General features: G+C 39.2%; 1 protein-coding gene across 1 annotated transcript in view; it reads left to right on the top strand.

Annotated features, from left to right (window-relative positions):
• SCG3 (secretogranin III) overlaps nt 1-21,457 on the top strand; it is a 40,604-nt gene that overhangs the window by 7,450 nt on the left and 11,697 nt on the right. The window contains exons 5-10 of the mRNA XM_070422844.1: nt 104-246; nt 1,060-1,209; nt 4,589-4,766; nt 7,205-7,321; nt 11,432-11,515; nt 12,283-12,414. Of these exons, the coding sequence (XP_070278945.1) occupies nt 104-246; nt 1,060-1,209; nt 4,589-4,766; nt 7,205-7,321; nt 11,432-11,515; nt 12,283-12,414 (804 nt within the window). The remainder of the gene's footprint in view (nt 1-103; nt 247-1,059; nt 1,210-4,588; nt 4,767-7,204; nt 7,322-11,431; nt 11,516-12,282; nt 12,415-21,457) is intronic.

Raw genomic sequence — 21,457 nt, 5'->3', positions numbered from 1 at the left:
CCTATTAAAGTGTACAAGAGCAAGGTATAGATTAGAAATCTAATATGATCCAAAAAATAGAACTGTTTTCACCATGATGTGAAATTGTGATTGCTCTGTCCAGATGATCCAGATGGCCTTCATCAGCTAGACGGAACTCCTTTAACTGCTGAAGACATTGTCCAGAAAATCGCCACCAGAATTTATGAGGAAAATGACAGAGGAGTATTTGACAAGATCGTTTCTAAACTCCTGAATCTTGGCCTAGTGAGTCACATGCATGAAAGTAAACCAAATTCTTAATACAGTTTGGAATATGCTAAGAAGCTGAGCCATTTGATTCCAATAGCCAAATGTTTATAATGTGTCTACTTTATACTAGGTACCACAGGTTTCCAGGACAATAAGGCACCATTCTTTCCCTCTAGAAAAGTATAGTCTATCAGAGGAATTAGACAAGTACACCACGCATATGGTGGAAGCTACATAAGAACCATAAGATCATTGTTTGCCAGGGGATGAATTATATCCACTTGAGCTATAAGGAAAAGCTTCAGAGGAGGAGATGTTGGAAGTGAGCTTAGAAGGATGGTTAGGATTTAATCAGTTTAAGTAACAGACATGTGTGAGGTAAGAAGGAAATAGCATGAACAAAGGCATGCAATATTTAAGAAACTATGCAATCCAGTTTGATTCTGCCTTAGCTTGGCTCCCAGCCTTACACAGCCCTCGCAGGCTTCAGGGGGGTACTAAATTTGCAGGTTTCAAAGGTTACCTGACCATGACTTGCAGCTGAGGATTGAGAAACAATCCTCAAGATATGTCTCAAAGTAAGCGTTCTGTGGGTTCCAACAGACAAGACTGACCACTTGCACGGTGACCCCAAAGACACTTCTTCCCAGGAGTGCTGGTCAATCACGATGAAGACCTACATGTATGGAGGCATAAACAAGGGTTGTCTGAAGGGGGGTCCGAAGATTCTCTTGTCTTCTAGAACTCTGTTCAACTACAGAGTTTATTCTAGATATTTTTTAACCATAAAAATGGGAATAACAGTCACATATGTTTTTACTATAACAGATCACAGAAAGCCAGGCTCATACACTGGAAGATGAAGTAGCAGAGGTTTTACAAAAATTAATCTCGAAGGAAGCCAACAGTTATGAGGAGAAACCCAATAAACCCACAAGCAAGTCTGAGAGTCAGAGTGGAAAAATACCAGAGAAAGTGGTATGTATATGTGAATATGTATGAGTATGCTATGTACATGTGTATGTATGCATGTGCATGGACATGAATGTGTGTGTGTGTGTGTACTCTAATCTGCATATAATTAATACAATCTGTATATAATTAGTACCTCACTTGGTGCCAAAGATTTTGGGTATGTGATATTTTTAGCCCACCTAAATATTCATGAAATACCAATAACTTAAAAGATATAAATGAACTCTACTTTGAAAATAATTTTGAGATCATGTGATATTATATTACACTAGAGGCCCAGTGCATGAAATTCATGTGGCGGGGGGGAGTCCCCTCAGCCCAGCTTGCACCCTCTCCAATCTGGGACCCCTCGTGGGATGTTCGTCTCACAATCCGGGACTGCTGGCTCCTAACTGCTCACCTGCCTGCCTGCCTGATCATTCCTAACTGCCCCCCCTGCCGGCCTGCTTGCCCCCAACTACCCCCCCCCCCCCGCTGGCCTGGTTGCTCCCAACTGCCCCCCCTACTGGCCTGGTCGCCCCTCACTGCCCCCCCTGCCAGCCTGGTCACCCCCAACTGCCCCCCTGCCAGCCTGGTTGCCCCATGAAGCCTGCTGTTCAGTCGTTTGGTCATCCCTCACTAACCCCCCTGACAGCCTTGTCGCCCCACGCAGCCTGCTGTTTGGTCGTTACTGTGATGGAGTCCTGGACAATTTGCATATTCCTCTATTATTAGTATAGATAGTAAAGGTCACATCTTATATCCTGCAGTATAATAACACATAATATTATGTAAAATGGTTATTTCACATAACAACTATTTGTATAATCCCAGCGTACTGAAATTAAATATTTTATAGCTCTTTTGGTATCCAACTTTTGTTCACTGTGGATATCATTATATGCCCCAAAATTATTTTTTTTAATTAAAAGCTCAGGTTGACTTGATCTTCTGCCACACCCACTTTTATATCCCCCAGACCTGGTTGCCTGAGCTACCTTTACTCTACCCTGTGCTCCTTCACCTGCTCCTTCCTCTTTTCATTGGTTCAAAGGTCTATCATCCTTTACTTAAACCAGTCACTCATTCTTTCTTTCCCTTGCTGGACTCCTTGCCTCTTCATCTCTTCTTTAATCTCAGCCAAACTGCTGAAATTTTTGTCTTCTCCTTGAATTCTTTTTAAAACTCTAGATGAAGCTAATGATGGGAAGATATCAATCTCCTCACCTTTTCTTTGATTTTCTCCATCAGAATACCCAGGCCCCATGGCCTCTCATCCCCTTCAACATCCTATCCCAAACACAAGGAAAAAGAGTATATAGGCTTACATACTCCTGTTTTAGAGGGGGCTAGGACACATAAATTGGGTCTTGGTTTTTGTTATTAGGTAGTCTAAAAGCTCTCTTTTGTTCTTCCTACTTCCAATCCCCATCAACTGCCATCTTTTAAAACAGTTTTTGAAGATCTAGCCACTGTAAAAAAAAACAACTTTCTAGCTTTATCAAAGAACTCATGACTTTCATTCAAGCTTACCAGTCTGAACTGAAACTGATATAGCTATTTTCACTATCTTTTACTCCAATTATATACTCCTTATGTCCCATCTCTAAAATGTCCATATTCTCCACCTGTTCACTCATGTTATCTAAATGCATCAATGTAAATAAAAAGCAAATGAAATATTTTTAAATAAATATTTATTTAGGTACCAGCCCTGGCTGATGTGGTTAAGTGGTTAGAGTGTTGGCCTGCTCACTGAAGAGTCAAAGATTCGGCTCCCAGTCAAGGGCATGTGCCAGGTTGCAGGTTGACTCCTCACCCATGAACAGGGCATGTGCAGGAGGCAACCATTTGATGTGGCTCTCTCACATCGATATCTCTCTCAAACACCCCCCCCCCTGGAAAAAAATGCAATGGAATAAATATTTATTGTACCAAGCACTAGGAATATAATGCTCATATAAAAAGGCATAATCCCTGCTCTCAAGAAGCTTAAGATCTAATGGAAAGGGTAGATGGTTTTCAAATAGCCACGTATTTTAATTGCAACTGCATTAAGTGTTCTGAGGAAAGAAACATGGTTTTATGAGCACTTATTTAAAAAAAAGGAACTTGTCTTGGACTTAGGCTCAAGGAAGGCTTCCCCAAGAAAGTGACCTGAGCTGAAAACTGAAGGCTGAAGAGGAATTAACTTGTGACCATGAGAGCCAGCATGTAAAAAAGGTTGTGTGGAGTATCCAAGTAACTAAAACAAGCACAATGTGGCTGGAACATAGGGAGAGAGCAATGAGAGATGAGACTGGGGAGGTGGACCCAGGTCTGACCAGTCAGGGCCTTATGAGCCATGTATGGATTCTGATCTTTATCGTAACAATGGAAAAGCACCAAAGGATTATAAGCAAAGGGGTTACATAGTCAGTTTTTTAAACAACTCTGGGTACAAATGCAAAAAATGCAGTATTGGGAATAGATTAGAGGTGGGTAGTGTACCAGTTAGAAGGTAAGAGATGAAGGCAGCTTGGACTAGAGTTGGGTAGGGAGAAAGAGACAAATGTACAAATTTGGAATAAATTTTGAAGGTAGGTCTAAAAGGGCTACTGATGGATTGAATGGAAGAAAAGGAAGAGTAAGAAGCAAAAAAAAGCTTATAAATTTCTGTCTGATTCACTGAATGGAGAATGGATCGCTAATATGAGGGCCCTGGGCATGGATCAAGTCTAGGAAAAAGAGTCTTGTGCATCTTTCTAGACAGCCCTTAAAACATCACCCAAAAATCTCCAAGGTGTGACTGCTCTACTCCTGTTAGATATTCTGACAAGGTTTCCTATACCTTGCACCATCTTTCTTGGTAGAAACTGTGAACTCAAAGCTCCTCTTTTTGGTGAAAGGCAATTTTACCAGGAAACAGTCATGAGAATTGATGGAGGGGAACTCAGCCAGAGCAGAAGTCTAGAAATTCCCTAATTCCCCCCTGAGCAGGATCCAGGGTCTTCAGCCTCTATGTCCCAGTGCCTTTTCCATGTGACTAGATATCCATCCTCATGCCTAGAAAAGGGTTTGATCCTGCAGGAGCAGGCAAAGGAGGAAGTATTCTTTTTTTATAATTCTTTATTGTTGAAAATATCACATATGTTTCCTTTTTTCCCCCATTGACCTCTCCCCACTCCCTCTTGCCCGCCCCCCCCCCCCCCAGCACATGCTCTCCCCACCCCCTGCCATCCCCCAGCACATGCCCTCACCCCTCTATTGTCTGCATGCATACAAGTCCTTTGGTTGATCTCTTAGGATGAAGTATTCTTGTATTTCACAGTCAAGGGCACAACAGAGGAAAGAATCAAACTGGAGTGGCATTAGTTCTAACAAAATGTTTCTTTTTCATTGATTTTTTAAATTCCCACTGGAGATTCCAATGGCAGCAATTCAAGATGGTTTTGCTAATGGAGAAAATGATGAAACAGTATCTAACACCTTAACCTTGACAAATGGCTTAGAAAGGAGAACGAAAACCTACAGTGAAGACAACTTTGAGGAACTCCAATATTTTCCAAACTTCTATGCACTCCTGAAAAGTATTGATTCAGGTAAAAACTGTTTTTCCGACCATGTGGAACAGAAACAGTAGTTCCAGGAAATGTGTGGGTGGTTCTCTCTTCCTGTTTTCAGTTTCCAAATGTAATCCTCAATGACATATTGTGGCCTTGGGGAAAATAGTTCATATCAATTTTTTCTAAAGAAGTGTACTAGTCATGGTAATATTTAGGAAAGGATAACCAGGAAAGGTGGAGTTTCTGGACAATTTAATCTTCTTGTTAACAGAGGGCTCATTTATTTGTTCAACAAACAGTTATTGAACATGTGCTGCGTTGATGGTACTGGAGTGAATCTTGTGCAGGTGTGTAGATGAATCAATGTCCCAGCCTGACGCAGTTCAACCTCAACTGTTATTGCAAATATTTCCATTTTAGTGGGAACGGTGTGTGGAACCTAACTGATAATTTTTAAATGATTCAGAATTTTGTTTGTCAGACATTTTCAGCTTCAGTCTTCAAATGAGTTAAAGTGAAATAAACATTGGGTTAAAGGCGGTCAGGAGCCCAAAACAGACTTGGAAAATGATTTGTTTTTTAAAAACAAAGACCTTAATGTGTCTTGCTCTTTCTCTTACACGTGTACCAAAATAAGTTAACTGAAGATTTTAGTTCATGTTAATTTTTGGTCAATCTGTAAGGAGGATAATATTGGATAAATTTTCTGTTGTTGTTATTGTCCAGACAGGTGGCTTTTCCCCTTCCTATTCAAAGATTCAGTCCCAAATTGAATATTTGTAATAAATATTTCTGTAATTCTAATAATATTTCCCCCAGAAGTGGGCTTTCATCACTGGAGAACATCCTTTGTCATCCTTTGTCCTTCAATTCCAGACATTGGCCAGATGGCACCAGCTCCTCTGCTGGTGTCTGCAGGGTTGGTAATCTTGAGGGTCCATTCTGAGTCATCTTGCCCAATTGGTTGGCAGATGCCCAGCTCATATCCTCTGTCATCCTGGTGATTCACCTCTTGTCAGTGAAGAGCATCAGCATGATACCAAAGATTTCTATGGCTGTGACCTTATGCAAATAATAGGATGCCTGGAGTTATTTACCCTCCTCTTTTCAAGATCTCTCCCCACAACTCTTCTCCTACCTTTCCTTTCTCCCAACCTTGTGACTTTAATGGTATTTTAAATATTCTACTACATGGAATATTCCTTATTTTATTTGCTTTTAATCTTTTAGTTTCGTTTACCCCATTCCATATTGCCTTTATTTTTGCGGGCTTTTAATTTAAATACTTACATTGAGGTCTTTGATAGTACCTGTCTTTCTCACTCAAGGTTTGAACCAATTGAGAAATGGTAAAGTGGGTAGAAAGCCAAAATATCTCTGATGCTGATAAAGACGGGTTGTGGAATGGAGCTTGGTATTAGAGCCCCAATGGGCTAGTGCACTCACGCTCCTCAGCCTAGCTCTTGAAACAGTCAATCCCAGGGGTAGTCGGAATCAGCAGATCAGGTGCTTTTCTTGGGTCCCTGCCTTCCACTGTTCCAGGGGAATGGAAAGAAGAAAGACTTCCAATCCCCATTGGTAGAGAAATGTACACCAATCTCTATTGGCTATTAACCTCATGTGTGAGAAGAATGAAAAGATGAGAGGGAAAGGGCAAGAAGTACATAAAGAAAATCCTTAATAGCAGCTAAAAGAATTGGGAAAATGAGCTCTCCTCTAGCATCTTAATTTTTCTCTTCTTCAAAATAGAAATAGATTTTTAATGGTTTTAGATTTAATGTATCTACTGAACTTTTATGTAATCATTAGCCATTTTGCTATATCAAGATGTAAAGCAGTATGTCAAATATGAAGAGTTCCCAAGAAACTCTTACTAGTGGTTACCTACAGGGAGTAGGTGTTGGGAGGGGAAAAGAATGTTACTTTGACTATTATTTACTTCTGTACTATTGGAATATTTTTACAGTATACATATATCCTTTCAAATGAAAGTTTAGAAAGTAATATATACTTCTGTTAAAAATAAACCTTATATTTTAAAAATAAAGATATATGTATATTCTTATTTAAAATACAGTATTAAGCTTGATTAATAAAAACAGGTAGTTCTTGTCCTCAAAATGTATAGCCTGAGTAGAGAAAGTTGTTGGGTCACCAACCTTCTAGCTTTCCTTTTGAATTCATATTGTCTCAGGTCATAAACTGTCTCTATCGTCTACTCCATTAATAAAATATTTTAGATCAAAATAAATCTTTTTGGAGAAGTTAAAATTGTCCACTTCTGGAAAAGTTTAGTATTTCTGTACATTGCCCTGTACTCCCAAGCAAGCCTTAGGCTTTCTGTAAATTAAATATAAGTGGTTTTAGATATAAATGTAGGGAGAAATATTTCAATAAGATGCTGTACTTTTTAAATTGACACCGAAAGGTGTATGCCACTACTTGAAAAAAAATTATTTCGTCCTTTTATATAGAAAAAGAGGCAAAAGAGAAAGAAACACTGATTACTATCATGAAGACACTGATTGACTTTGTGAAGATGATGGTCAAGTATGGCACAATATCTCCAGAAGAAGGTGTTTCCTACCTTGGTGAGAATCCTATCTGTTTTGTTTTTACTGTGGTTAGTCTTCATCATCCAAAAGTGAGTTAGGGATTTGAATTACTTCACTTCTCCGATAATTTATGCCAAAATAGTCTGAATTATCTGAGTAACCAGAATTGCCCAGCTTGATAATGCATATTAAAAAATTAATCAGAAGTTTTAATCAACTTTTAATCTTTATAGATCCAGTTTGAGTACAAACATTTCACATTTCTTGTTATTTTGTCCTGCTAACACAGAGACAATTTTATTAAAATTGAGCTTATTATTTTTTTCAGTTATATTTGAATGGTCAGTATTAAGAGAGTCTTGACTTTAACCAGTGAAATTTGTGTGTGAATAGGAGAAAAGAACACCCTTCTAGGGAGCCCTTACAACTGAACCTCTGAGGCCCAGCTGTCTCAGACCAGCTCTGTCATATGGACAAAGGCAAATGCCTCAGTTTCTACATCTTTTAAATAAAGGACTTCGTTACCTATAACAGGGACCAGTGTGGTAAACTACTGCCCATGGACCAAATCCGGCCCATAGCCTATTTTTGTATAGTACACAAGCTAGGGATGACTTCTGCATTTTCAAATGGTTGAAAAAAATCAAAAGAATAGTATTTTGTGACACAATAAAACTATGTAGAATTCAGATTTCAGTGTTTATAGATGAAGTTTTATTGGAACATAGCAATGCACGTTTGTTTTAGTATCTATGTTTTATGATACAATAAAAGAATTGAATAGTTGAGACCATATGGCCCAAAAAGTCAAAAATATTCACTATCTGCCCCTTTAAAGACAAAGCTTGTCAACCCTTGATTCCTGGAACTTTATAAGTAAGCTTGGACATTTTTTGATTCTGCATGTAAGTTGTAGTTGCTGTTGTTGTTTGAAGTCTTTTATTTTCCTGCTTGGTTTAGTTAATCAATAAATACCATTTACCCCTGATGTCCTTCGGGCAAGATGACTTCACAACCCTTTTCTCTGATCTTTGATGAGGGAGCGAGGGAGAACTAAACAGAAGAGAAAATCTCATAGCACCAAACAATCTAGAATTATTCTGTATGAACTCAATTTCTTTCTACACAAAAAGAGTTGTACTGTTTTTTTCTGATTATAAAAGAGCACATTTTTTTTAAGCAGTCAATGCAAAAAGGTAGTGAAAAAATCACTCATAATACCAGCATTCAGGTAATATTTTGGTTTATGTCTTTTCAGGTATTTTCTGTGTGTGTGTATGTGTGTGTGTGTGTGTGTGTGTGTACAGGCACTCATGTATATCTACGTCATTCTTTTAAAAAATAGATGCTTTTACTGATTTTAGAGAGAGAGGAAGGGAGAAGGAGAGAAAGCCCCCTACTGGGGATTAAGCCAGCAACCCAGGCATGTGCCCTGACCAGGAATCTAACCAGTGACCTTTCGGTCCATAGGACGTCACTCAACCAATGAGCCATTCTGGCTGGGACCTATGTCATTTTTTTCTTTCATCTTACTTAACAAAAACATGGATTCATGCTATATACACAGAGCTTTGTGAACCACTTACTCACTTAACAGTAGATCAAAAACTGTTTCAAATCAGTCATTGTTTCATACCAATGCCCCATGACTCAGAACTTCCACACTTTAATCCTTTTTTCTATGGAAATAAATTAGACATGCCACAAGGCTTATGTACAAGGTAGATATTTCCACTACTGTTTATGGCTGTACTGTCCAATATGGTAGCCATTAACCACATGTTGCTATTAAAAAGGAAAGTAATCAAGCCCAGCCAGCATGGCTCAGTGGTTGAGCGTTGACTTATGAACCAGGAAGTCACGGTTTGATTCCCAGTCAGGGCACATGCCCAGGTTGTGGGCTTGATCTCCAGTGTGGGGCCTGCAGGAGGCAACCAATCAATGACTCTCTCTCATCATTGATGTTTCTCTCTCCCTCTCCATTCCTCTCTGAAATCAATAAAAATATATTTTAAAATAAAAAAAATAAAATGGAAAGTAATTAAAATTAGACAAAATTTATTTATTTTTATTTATTAAATTGATTGGGGTGACATTGGTCAACATGAACATAACAGTTTCAGGTGTGGGTTTCTTTGTTACAGATCTGTATATTGCACCATGTACCCACCACCCCAAGTCAAATCTTCTCCTGTCACCTTATATTAAGACCCCCTTCTTCCCCTACCCTCTGCCATCTGGCAACCACCACACTGCTGTTTGTGTTCATGAGTTTCAGTTTACATCAGTTTTATGAATGAAATCATATAGTTCTTAGCTTTTTCTGACTTATTTCACTTAGCATAATGTTCTCAAGGTCCATCCATGTTGTTGCAAATGGCGCTATTTCATCCTTTCTTATGGCTGAGTAGTATTCAATTGTGCATATGTACAACATCTTCTTTATCCAGTCCTCTATCGCGGGACACTTTGGTTGTTCCAATGTCTTAGCCACTGTGAATAATGCTGCAATGAACATAGGGGTATATATATCTTTGTGAACACATGATTTCGAGTTTTGGGGTATATACCCAGGAGAGGGAAATATTTAAATCTAGTTTTTCATATAGTGGGCACATTTTAAGTGCTCAATTGCCACATGTACCTGGTGGCTACTACATTAAACAATACAGAAATAATTATTTCCGTCAGAAAATTCCATTGGACAGCACTGGTTTATAGGAATAAAACAGTGTAAATAACCTAGATACTCCACAAGAGGAAAATATCTAAAATAAATAATTTAGTTATTCTTATGTTAAACTATTTACATTTTACTTTCAAATGTTTGTTTTTAATAATCGTATGTTCATTACATATGCAATGTAAACATTGTTGATAAAGATTAATGACAGGAGGAAATAGTCATGATATGCTATTCAATGCTTAAAGCCATTTAGAATGTGTTAAAAAAAAAAAAGAATGTATGTATAGAACGTTGGACAGAAATATACCAAAATGTTACCTGGAATAAAACAGACTGCATCATACAATAGAATATACTGGTTTTCTTCTCAAAAGAGGCATGGGATACAATGGAAGGGAGAGTTTACTTGGAGAGAAATAATTTTAAGTAAAGCAAATAGCAAAAAAGGCCTACCCTATTAGTGAGATGGATATGTGGCTGTTTGAATAACTGAATACAGAATGTAGATTCTAATGCATTGTCTACCTTGAGCTGGTTACAGTCTAGATTCATGTCTAGTAACATCTCTGTGATGTTACTCCGAAGGGCATAGTTAGGACAAAGACAAGGATAAAGATTTCACTTGATAAGAATAGGGAAATCCTCACCCTTATGACTACCTAACAATAGGACTAGCTGTCTCATGAATTAATGAGGGCCCTAAATGATGGAAATCCAACTCTTTGGCTTCATGAAAAGAAAATTTAATTGCCTCATGTAACTGAAAAGTCCAGGGTTAGGGGTGGTCTGGCTTCATGTTTGTGAAGTCTACCACTAGTGTGAGGAAGAGTCTATTACTCTCCATCTCACAGCTCTGACTTTCCATATTTTCATTTTAAACAAGTGGTTCCTTTATAAGAGCAAGATGGCTAGCACAGCTCCAATCTCACATCCTCACAGAACAACAATCCCAGTGGGAAGCGAACCTCTTTCTCCCAATGGTTCTAGCATTGAATCTAATTGGCCTGGCTTGAGTCATGTTCTTCTCCTTGAACCAACCAATCACTGTAGCCAGGAGGTGGAAGACCCTGAAGACCCCCACTTGAGCCAAATGTGCTGAGAGTGGGAGAGGTGTGGGTTCTCCAAAGGAAAACTAAGGCGTAGTTACCAGAAGGTGTTGAGTAGGCCAAAACCATGGTGTTCATTATGGGTTTCAACCCTATATGTTCTAGCAGTGGCCATAAAAATATGGAAGGAACTTCTGCAATTAACTGAGTAAGAGGCTGAACCTGAGATCTCAGATAGTATTCTTTATTTTCCTGAGAGTCTAGAAATAAAATCCATGTCAAATCATCTTTCTAGCAGTGTCAATATTATGAAATTCCTATTGTGATATTTTTGGTGAAATTTAAATATTTTTAGTAGAAATTTGATAATATCTTTCAGGAAATAAAATTATATTTTTCCCCTCCTCCCTCAAGAAAACTTGGATGAAACAATTGCTCTTCAGACCAAGAACAAGCTAGAAAAAAATGTTACTGACAATAAAAGCAAGCTTTTCTCAGGTATGATTTATTTAACAATTTTTCTAGCTTTTAGCACAACAATTCTTTTCAATGATAAATAATGAGCTTCAGTTAGCATTGATAAAGAAGTATAGATTTTTTTTAAGTTTTAAAATCTGAAATCCAACCATAGGATTAAAGAGCTACAACCTTGGTTATTTTGTGGCCAGCCTCAGCACAGAAATCTGATCCCAAGAAGCCTTAAAAAATCAATGTACACCTTTACTTAAGATTCTTAGGAGGTGATCAAGGCCCCAAACAACTGCCATAGTCCCAAATTCTTAGGTGCTATTCTGAGTAATAAGCTGTTCTTTAAATATACAACAAAGTAGAGATTGGGCAACTACAGACTTATCTGCATTTTGAATCAAGACTCAAATTTACGTTGGGACCTGACATATCCCACTTAATTGCCTACATTAATTAAAGTAAGGAAAATAATCCATGGCTCTAATGACACAGTGTGGCAGAAGAGAAAGAACATTAAACCAAAAACCAGACAGCTGGGAGGTTGGCCCAGCTCTTCTGCTAACTCAATGGGTGACCGTGGCACATCTCTCCCCTCTCTGGGCCTCAGTTTCCCCCTCTGTGAAATGGGAGGAGGGAGATGGAGTAGATAATCACTAAGATCTCTTTCAGCTAAAAAAAAAAAAAAAAAAAAATGACCTAAACTCAAACTGTACTTTTTTAATAGTTTACTTCTACATTAGGAATTAATTAATGGATAGGGAGTAGGGTTATAACAACAGTGCACAATCTGATTACAGCGCCATCAATGAAGAGTCATGAAGAAACAGACAGTACCAAGGAAGAAGCAGCTAAGATGGAAAAGGAATATGGAACTTTGAAGGATTCCACAAAAGATGATAACCCCAGAGGAAAAACAGATGAGCCAAAAGGTATGGAACTGACAGCTCTAGGTTGGCAATGAAATTGGGGAAGCAAAAACTTTCAACACACCTGGAAGGGTGATCCATAAATCAAATCCCACCAAATAAGAGAAATTAACACCATCTGTATAGAAAAGATTGAGCAATCATTTCTTCGAATGTTCTTGAGTGTCCTGGGATTGCAAATTGGTTTTATCTTTTTGATGGTCTTTATTTTTTTAATTTAAATTCTTTACAGTTTAAAGTATTACATAAGTCTCCTTTTCCCCTCATTTGTCCTCTTCCCAGCCACTCCCACCCCCCCAGCACATGCCCTCATCCCCCTACTGTCTGTGTCCATTGGTTATGCTCATATGCATGCATACAAGTCCTTATTTGATCTCTTACACCCCACCTTCCCTGCCTTCCCTCTTTGGTTGGATGGTCTATTTGATGCTTTCATGTCTCTGGCTCTGTTTTTGTTCATCAGTTTATGTTGTTCATCATATTCCACAAATGAGTGAGATTATGTGATATTTATCTTTCTCTGACTGGCTTATTTCATTTAGCATAATGCTGTCTAGTAGGTCCATCCATGCTGTTGCACATGGTAAGAATTCCTTCTTTTTTACAGCAGTGTAATATTCCATTGTGTAGATGCACCACTGTTTTTTAATCCACTCATCCGCTGATGGGCACTTAGGCTGTTTCCAAATCTTAGCTATGGTGAATTGTGCTGCTATGAACATAGGGGTGCATATATCCTTTCTGATTGGTGTTTCTGAGTTTTTGGGATATATTCCTAGAAGTGTGATTAGTGGGTCAAATGGAAGTTCCATTTTTCATTTTTTGAGGAAACTCCATACTGTTCTCCACAGTGGCTGCACCAGTCTGCATTCCCACCAGTAGTGCATGAGGGTTCCTTTTTCTCTGCATCCTCGCCAGCATTTGTCATTTGTTGATTTGTTGATGATAGCCATTCTGACAGGTGTGAGGTGGTACCTCATTGTCATTTTGATTTGCATCCCTTGGATGATTAGTGACTTTGAGCATGTTTTCATATGTCTCTTGGCTTTCTGAATGTCCTCTTTTGAAAAGTGTCTATTTAGGTCCTTTGCCCATTTTTTGATTGGATTGTTTATCTTCCTTTTGTTAAGTTGTATGAATTCCCTATAAATTTTGGAGATTACACCTTCATCAGAGATAACAGTGGCAAATATGTTCTCCCATGCAGTGGGCTTTCTTGTTGTTTTGTTGATGGTTTCTTTTGCTGTTCAGAAGCTTTTTATTTTGATGTAGTCCCATTTGTTTATTTTCTCCTTAGTTTCCATTGCCCTAGTATCCGTATCAGTAAAGATATTGCTAGGACATATGTCTGATATTTTGCTTCCTATGGATTCTTCTAAGGTTTTTATGGTTTCCTATCTTATGTTTAAGTCCTTTATCCATTTTGAGTTTATTTTTGTGTATGGTGTAAGTTGGTGGTCTAGTTTCAGTTTTTTGCATGTATCTGTCCAATTTTCCCAACACCATTTATTAAAGAGACTGTCTTGACTCCACTGTATGGTCTTGCCTCCTTTGTCAAATATTAATTGAGCATAATGGCTTGGGTTGATTTCTGGGTTCTCTGTTCTGTTTCATTTGTCTACTAGTATATGTCTGTCCTTGTGCCAGTACCAGGCAGTTTTGAGAACAGTGGCTTTGTAATATAGCTTGATATCTGGTATTGTGATCCCTCCAACTTTGTTCTTCTTTCTCAGGATTGCTGAAGCTATTTGGGGCCTTTTTTTATTACATATACATTTTTGGAGAGTTTGTTCTAGGTCTATGAAATATGCTGTTGGTATCTTACTGGAGACTGCATTGAATCTATAGATTGCTTTAGGTAATATGAACATTTTAATGATGTTGATTCTACCAATCCATGAACATGGTATATTCTTCCATTTGTTTATGTCTTTCTCTATCTCTTTTTTCAATGTCCTGCAGTTTTCCGAATACAGGTCTTTTACCTCCTTAGACAAGTTTATTCCTAGGTATCTTATTTTTTTTGTTGTTGCAATGGTAAATGGGATTTTTTTTTTTTTTTTTAGTTTCTCTTTCTGTGAGTTCATTGGCCTATATAATAAAAGCCTAATATGCAAATTGTCCCCTCTGGTGGTCATTCGACTGAGAGTTTGACTGCTCGCTATGACGTGTGCTGACCACCAGGAGGCAGCGTGGAATATGGCAGGCATCAGTGATGTGGTGCTGGCAGTGGGCAACAGTGGAGGCACTGCCAGCCCTGGTGAGCGGGACCATGGTGGGATGGTGGAGCAGGTGAGTGGGTGGTGCCAGGCCAAGACGGGTGCGAACGAGGGCCTGATCGCCCCACCAATCACCCCTCAGATGGCGACCAGCGCAGGGGGCGGGGCCACCGCCTGGCTCCCAGGCGCTGAGGGAGCTGAGTGGTGGGTCCCCGTCCTGGTGGAGCAGGTGAGGGGGCAGCACCAGGCCAAGGTGGGGTGCCAGGCAGGGCTGCAGGGCTGCGAGGCTGGGGGCAAGAGCTGGGGCATCCCTGGAATAAATCCCACTTCATCATGGTGTATAATATTTTTAATATATTGCTGGATATGATTTGCTAATATTTTGTTGAGTATTTTAGCATCTATGTTCATCAGGGATATTGGCCTGTAATTTTCTTATCTGGTTTTGGAATTAAGATAATGCTGGCCTTATAAAAAGAGTTTGGAAGTGTTCCCTCCTCTTGGACTTTTAGAAATAGTTTGAGGAGTATAGGTGTTAGTTCTTCTTTGAATGTTTGGAAAAACTCCCCTGTGAAGCCGTCTCCGCAGGCCACCCTGAGGATCCCACCTGTGCTCAAATTTGTGCACTGGGCCTCTAGTTGGTATATAAAAAAGCCATAGATTTCTGGGTGTTAATTTTGTATCCTGCTACATTGACAAATTTGTTTATTAAGTCTAGTAGTTTTTTGATGGAGTCTTTAGGGTTTTCTGTGTACAATATTATGTCATCTGCAAATAATGACAGTTATACTTCTTTTCCAATTTGAATACCTTTTATTTCTTCTTGTCTGATCATGATGGCTAGCACTTCCAGGACTCTGTCAAACAGGAGTGGTGAAAGCAGGCATCCCTGTCTTGTTCCTGCTCTTAGGGGAAATGGTTTTAATTTTTGCCCATTGAGTATGATGTTGGCTGTAGGTTTGTCATATATGGTCTTTATCATATTGAGATATGCTCCCTCTATTCCCACTTTGCTGAGAGGTTTGTTTTTTGTGGTTTTTTTTTTAATCAAAAATGGGTGTTGGATTTTGTCAAATGCTTTTTCTGCATCTGTTCATATGATCATGTGATTTTTGTCTTTCAGTTTGTTTATGTGATGTATCACATTTATTGATTTGCAGATATTGTACCAGCCTTGCATCCCTGGAATGAATCCCACTTCATCATGGTGTATAATCTTTTTAATATATTACTGGATATGATTTGCTAATATTTTGTTGAGGATTTTAGCATCTATGTTCATCAGGGATATTGGCCTATAATTCTCTTATCTGGTTTTGGAATTAGGATAATGCTGGCCTCATAAAAAGAGTTTGGAAGTGTTCCTTCCTCTTTGATTTTTAGAAATAGTTTAGGAGTATAGGTGTTAGTTCTTTGAATGTTTGGAAAAACCCCTGTGAAGCCGTCTGGACCTGGGCTTTTGTTTGCTAGGAGTTTTTTTTATTACTGTTTCTATTTCATCTGTTGTTATTGGCCTATTCAGGTTTGCTGATTCCTCCTGATTCAGTTTTGGGAGATTATATTTTTCTAGGAATTTGTCTATTTCATCCACATTGTCGAGCTTATTGGCATATAGTTGTTCATAGTATTTTCTTATAATCCTTTGTATTTCTGTGGTGTCAGTGGTTACTTCTCCACTTTCATTTCTGATTTTATTTATTTGTGTCCTCTCTCTTTGTTTCTTGATGAGTCTGGCTAACGGTTTATCAATTTTGTTTATCCTTTCAAAGAACCAGCTCTTGGTTTCATTGATTTTTTTTTTAGTCTCTATGTTATTCATTTCTGCTCTAATCTTTATTATTTCCTTCCTTCTACTTACTCTGAGCTTTTCTTGTTGTTCTCTTTTTAGTTCTTTAAGTTGTGGGGTTAAATAGTTTATTACTGATTTTTCTTGTTTTTTGACGTATTCCTGCAGTGCTATGAACTTCCCTCTTAGGACTGCTTTTGCTGTGTCCCAGAGATTTTGAGTTGTTGAGTGTTCATTTTCATTTGTTTCCAGGAAGTTATTTCTATCTTGATCTTGTTGGTAATCCATTCATTGTTTAATAACATGCTCTTTAGCCTCCATGTGTTTGAATGGTGTGGGGTGTTTTTACTGTAGTTGATTTCTAATTTCATTCCACTGTGATCTGAAAAGATGCTTGATATGATTTCAATCTTTTTGAACTTATAGAGACTTGTTGTTTTTTAGTGTCCAATGGACTTTTGTACTTGGGGAGGAATACTCATGAGTTCTGGTTCTTTTTAAAAATATATATATTGGGAATCGAGTCCACAACCTGGGCATGTGCCCTGACCAGGAATCAAACTGTGACCACCTGGTTCATAGGTCGGCACTCAACCACTGAGTCACACTGGCAGGGCTCGGGTTTTGTTTTTGTTTTTTGTAGAAAATATAGAGACCTGAACTGCGTTATGTGGGTTCAAATGAATGGTGATGTTGGCCAAAGGTACTGCTTCTTTTTCAGTTATTTTGGGACTTTTTTGAGACAGGGCTGAAAAAGAAATTTTTTCTTAATATATCAAGTTCATGTTGATTTTTTCTATCTTATGAAATTTTATATTATTGTATCCTCCTTTTCTCTGGTATGGATTTCAGTGACATTCACAATTTTCTCCTATGTTGACATAGCTGACATATTAAGTCTGATTGTTTGTTAGTGACCTGTGTTAAGAAAGGTTATGATGCTGCATCTGGGCTCAGGAGGAAAGAATATTGGAATTATTAATTAATAATCATCAATTGTGGACATTGGACAGGGGAACTGGTGAGGGCATACCATGTTTGCTGACTCTGTAGACCAATCATGCTGTCTTGATACTTCTACTCAACCTTAGACCCACTTTAGATCAGTGACAAACTTTTCTTTAATATATATTTTTTGGAAATTGTGGTAAAAAATATATATATATAAATAAAATTTACCATCTTAACCTTTTTATTTAAGTAATTCTTGTTTGAATCCTCACTGAGGATATACTTGTATTGATTTTAGAGAGAGGGAAAGGGGGAGAGAGAGAAACATCAATTGGTTGCCTCTCATATATGTGCCCCAACTGGGGGATGGAACCCGCAACCTAGGTATGTGCCCTGACTGGGAATCAAACCCATGACCTTTGGGTGTATAGGACATCGCTCCATCCAACTGAACCACCCACCAGGGCGCCATCTTAACCATTTTTAAATGTACAGTTCAGTGGCATACAGTATATTCATATTATTGTGCTGCCATCACCATCCATTTTCAGAACTCTTTTCAGGCAAAACTGAAACTCTACTCATGTCCCCCTTCCTCCCCAGCCCCTGGCAACCATTCTACTTTCTGACTCTGGATTTGACTAATTTAAGTACCTCATATGAGTAAAATCATACAGTATTTGTTCTTTTGTGATTGGCTTACTATACTGAGCATAATGTTCTGAAGGTTCATCTATCCTGCAGCATGTGTCAGAATTTCCTTCCTGTATAAGGCTGAATAATATTCCATTGAATGTATGTACATTTTGTTTATACATCCATTTATCAATGGACACTTGGGTTGCTTCTACCTTATGGATATTGTGAACAGTGCTGCTGTGAATCCTTGAAATCCTACATTCAATTTGAGGGGGTGGGGGGATATTCCAGAAATGAAATTGCTAAATCATATGATAATTCTATTTTTAATTTTTTTAGGAAATCCATACTGTTTCCATAGCAATTATACCCTTCTACCTGTCCATCATCAGTGAGCAAGTGTTCTAATCTCTACATCTTTACCAATATTTTTATTTTCTATATTTTTATTATAACTATCCTAATGGGTATGACGTGGAGGATGCGTGATAAAGTTCTGAAAGATGGCTAACCAGGAAAAGAGTGGTCCTCTGGCCTGAAACAGAGAGCCAGGAATTGGGCAGCATAAAGCATTACAGCTCAGCCCAACAGAAACCCAGTTTGCCTGTGTCATCATCTCTGCGAGCAAACCATGTGAAATGAATGTATTTTCCTAGAACATAGCAAGCAATAGTCTAGGTCCTGCCCTAACCGGTTTGGCTCAGTGGCTAGAGCGTCGGCCTGCGGACTCAAGAGTCCCAGGTTCGATTCCGGTCAAGGGCATGTACCTTGGTTGTGGGCACATTCCCAGTGGCAGGTGTGCAAGAAGCAGCTAATCGATGTTTCTCTCTCATCGAGGTTTCTAACTCTCTATCCCTCTCCTTCCTCTCTGTAAAAAAATCAATAAAATATATTTAGAAAAAAAAATAGTCTAGGTCCTTTGACCTGCTGAGGCAGCACCCCCAGTATGTAAGACAACCCCTATATCACTGTGCAAATATTCCTAGGAATGGGTGTGGCAGGCTTCTTTGCTTGTTTTAGGAAAATATTATGCTAGAAAGGAATATTGGCTATTTAGGGGGTGGGTGTTTGGAGACTAACAATGAGATTAGATTTCTTTTCTCATTAAGATTTCCATCAGATAATAATGGGGAGAGCAGAGAGTAAAACTCCATCCATTTAGTGTTACTCTTTGTAATGGCTCTGCTAAAATATTAGGAGGAGGATAGGGATTTGGGACTCAAATTAGTTCCCCATCCTCCTCCACCCCATCATTTAAAGATTTCATTTATGCTTGCTACTCTTGACCCCTATTACTCTAGGATAGGAAAAAGTGATTCCAGCCAGTTCAGAAAATACCAGACTGAGCTGTAAGCCAAGGGCAAACGTTTCTTGAAAACAACAAAAAAGTAATTAATCCCCCAAAGGACATATTACTATATATACCTTTGTAGTCACAGTTGCTTTATTTGCACCTTTTTCAAAAGCTGTTTTGCTTCTCTGTTATTAAACCCACTGAGGAAACACTTGTCTTTAGGCGGAAAAATGAAAGCATCCATATGGGTGGAGGTAGGGTTGACTGGGTTTTCTGAGACATTTATTCAGTAACAAATAAACATTAACTCCGATGGCCTGCCTGGCATTGTGTTCAGGAAGTAGAATTACAGAAGGAATAACAGGGATGGGGAACATCCAGCCCTCGGGCTATATAAGGCCCAAGAGAGAAATCATTTGATCCAGCCCTGCCAAGGCATTAGGGGGTGAGTTAATTAAATGTTTGACCAAATATAGAAGGTTAATTTTAAGTTGATAATTTTGTATGGCCCCAGAATGATGTTATAAATATCCAAATAGCCCTTGGCAGAAAAATGGTCCCCCACCCTGGAATATAAGAACCTATGTCTGACTCTGAGGACTCAAGCAAGCTTTGAAGTGACCTGAGAGTAGTTCTTAACCCATGTGTGGGCAAGTGTAACACAAGCCACATCCTTATTGATGAATCAGGAGTGTGTAGAAAGAAAGTTGGAGGACATTACAGAGCAGAGCAAGGGATGAGGTAATGGCCCAGCTAAAACCATTTTAGGAATTAATTATAAGCCAGACACATTGGCAGGAATGCCTATAGGGAGTCTGTTTTTAGTCTTGCAATGTGAGATGAGACAGCAAATATTTATTAACCATATCACGCATATGTTGGGTCCTTGGGTAATAGGAATAATCCTATATAATAAAGAGGTAATATACAAATTAACCCTCATTTCCTCACAAGATGGCTGCCTACAACCAGGCTGGCAGGGGGGTTTGTGAGGGACGACCAAATGACTGAACAAGCAGGCTGTGTGGGGCAACCAGGCCTGCAGGGGGGTTAGTGAGGGACGACCAAACGACTGAACAGCAGGCTGCATGGGGTGACCAGGCCAGCAGGGGGGCCGTGAGGGGCGACCAGGCCAACAAGGGGGGCAATTGGGGTGACCAGGCTGGCGGGGGGTGCAGTTGGGGGTGACTAGGCTGGCAGGGGGGCATTTGGGGGCGATTAGGCTGGCAGGGGGGCCAATGAGGGGCAACTAGGCCGACAGGGGAGGCAGTTGGGAGCGATCAGCATGGCAGGGGGGCAGTTAGGGGTGACCAGGCCGGCAGGGGTGGGAAGTTAGGAGCGATCAGGCTGGCAGGGAGGGGACAGTTGGGGACGACCTGGCCAGCAGCGGGAGGCAGTTAGGGGCGACCAGGCCGGCAAGGGGGGCAGTTAGGGGCAATCAGGTCGGCATGCAGAGCAGTTAGGGGCAACCAGGCAGGCAGGCAGGTGAGCAATTAAGAGCCAGCGGTCCAGGATTGTGAGAGGGATGTCCAACTGCCGGTTTAGGCCTGATACTGGGATCGGGCCTAAACCAGCAGTTGGACATCCCTCAAGGGGTCCTGGGTTGGAGAGGATGCAGGCTGGGCTGAGGGGATCACCCCGTGTGCATGAATTTCATGCACCAGGCCTCTAGTAATAAATAATAATAATAGTTACCCTACATTTGTATCACTCTTCAACTTACTGAGCATGTTTACATGAATCTCATTTCAGGCAGACAATGTAAAAAATCCAATTTAATTCAATGATGAAATATGACACATTCACTTTTGAATATTGTCTAGTTAAATTATTTAAACTCTTGCTTTCTACAGGGACTCACATTAAGAATACTATTTTAAAATATTGATTTCTAATTAGTGCAGGTATTGGAATGATTCAATAATTATTCCTAAATTTAAGGATGTGACAATGAAATAGAATTTATTCTAATTTCTCCATACCTATAAAGTTGCTTAATGTTTCAAGTAAATCACTCTCTGGAGACCAAAGAAAAGTATTTTGAAACTTTATTCCATGATCTAAGTACACTCTCTTTTGCCAGTTCGATGTTTACTCATTCACTTCCGCTTTATGAGTCACTGAAATTTTTTTAAAAAATCATCCAGGGGATGAGAT

Source organism: Myotis yumanensis, unplaced genomic scaffold (genome assembly GCF_028538775.1).
Source record: "Myotis yumanensis isolate MYYU_CA2020_CCGP unplaced genomic scaffold, mMyoYum1.0.hap1 SCAF_1, whole genome shotgun sequence".
NCBI lineage: Eukaryota > Metazoa > Chordata > Mammalia > Chiroptera > Vespertilionidae > Myotis > Myotis yumanensis.
The sequence above is the reverse complement of the archived record's forward strand: the minus strand, read 5'-3'. Positions and strand labels throughout refer to the sequence as shown.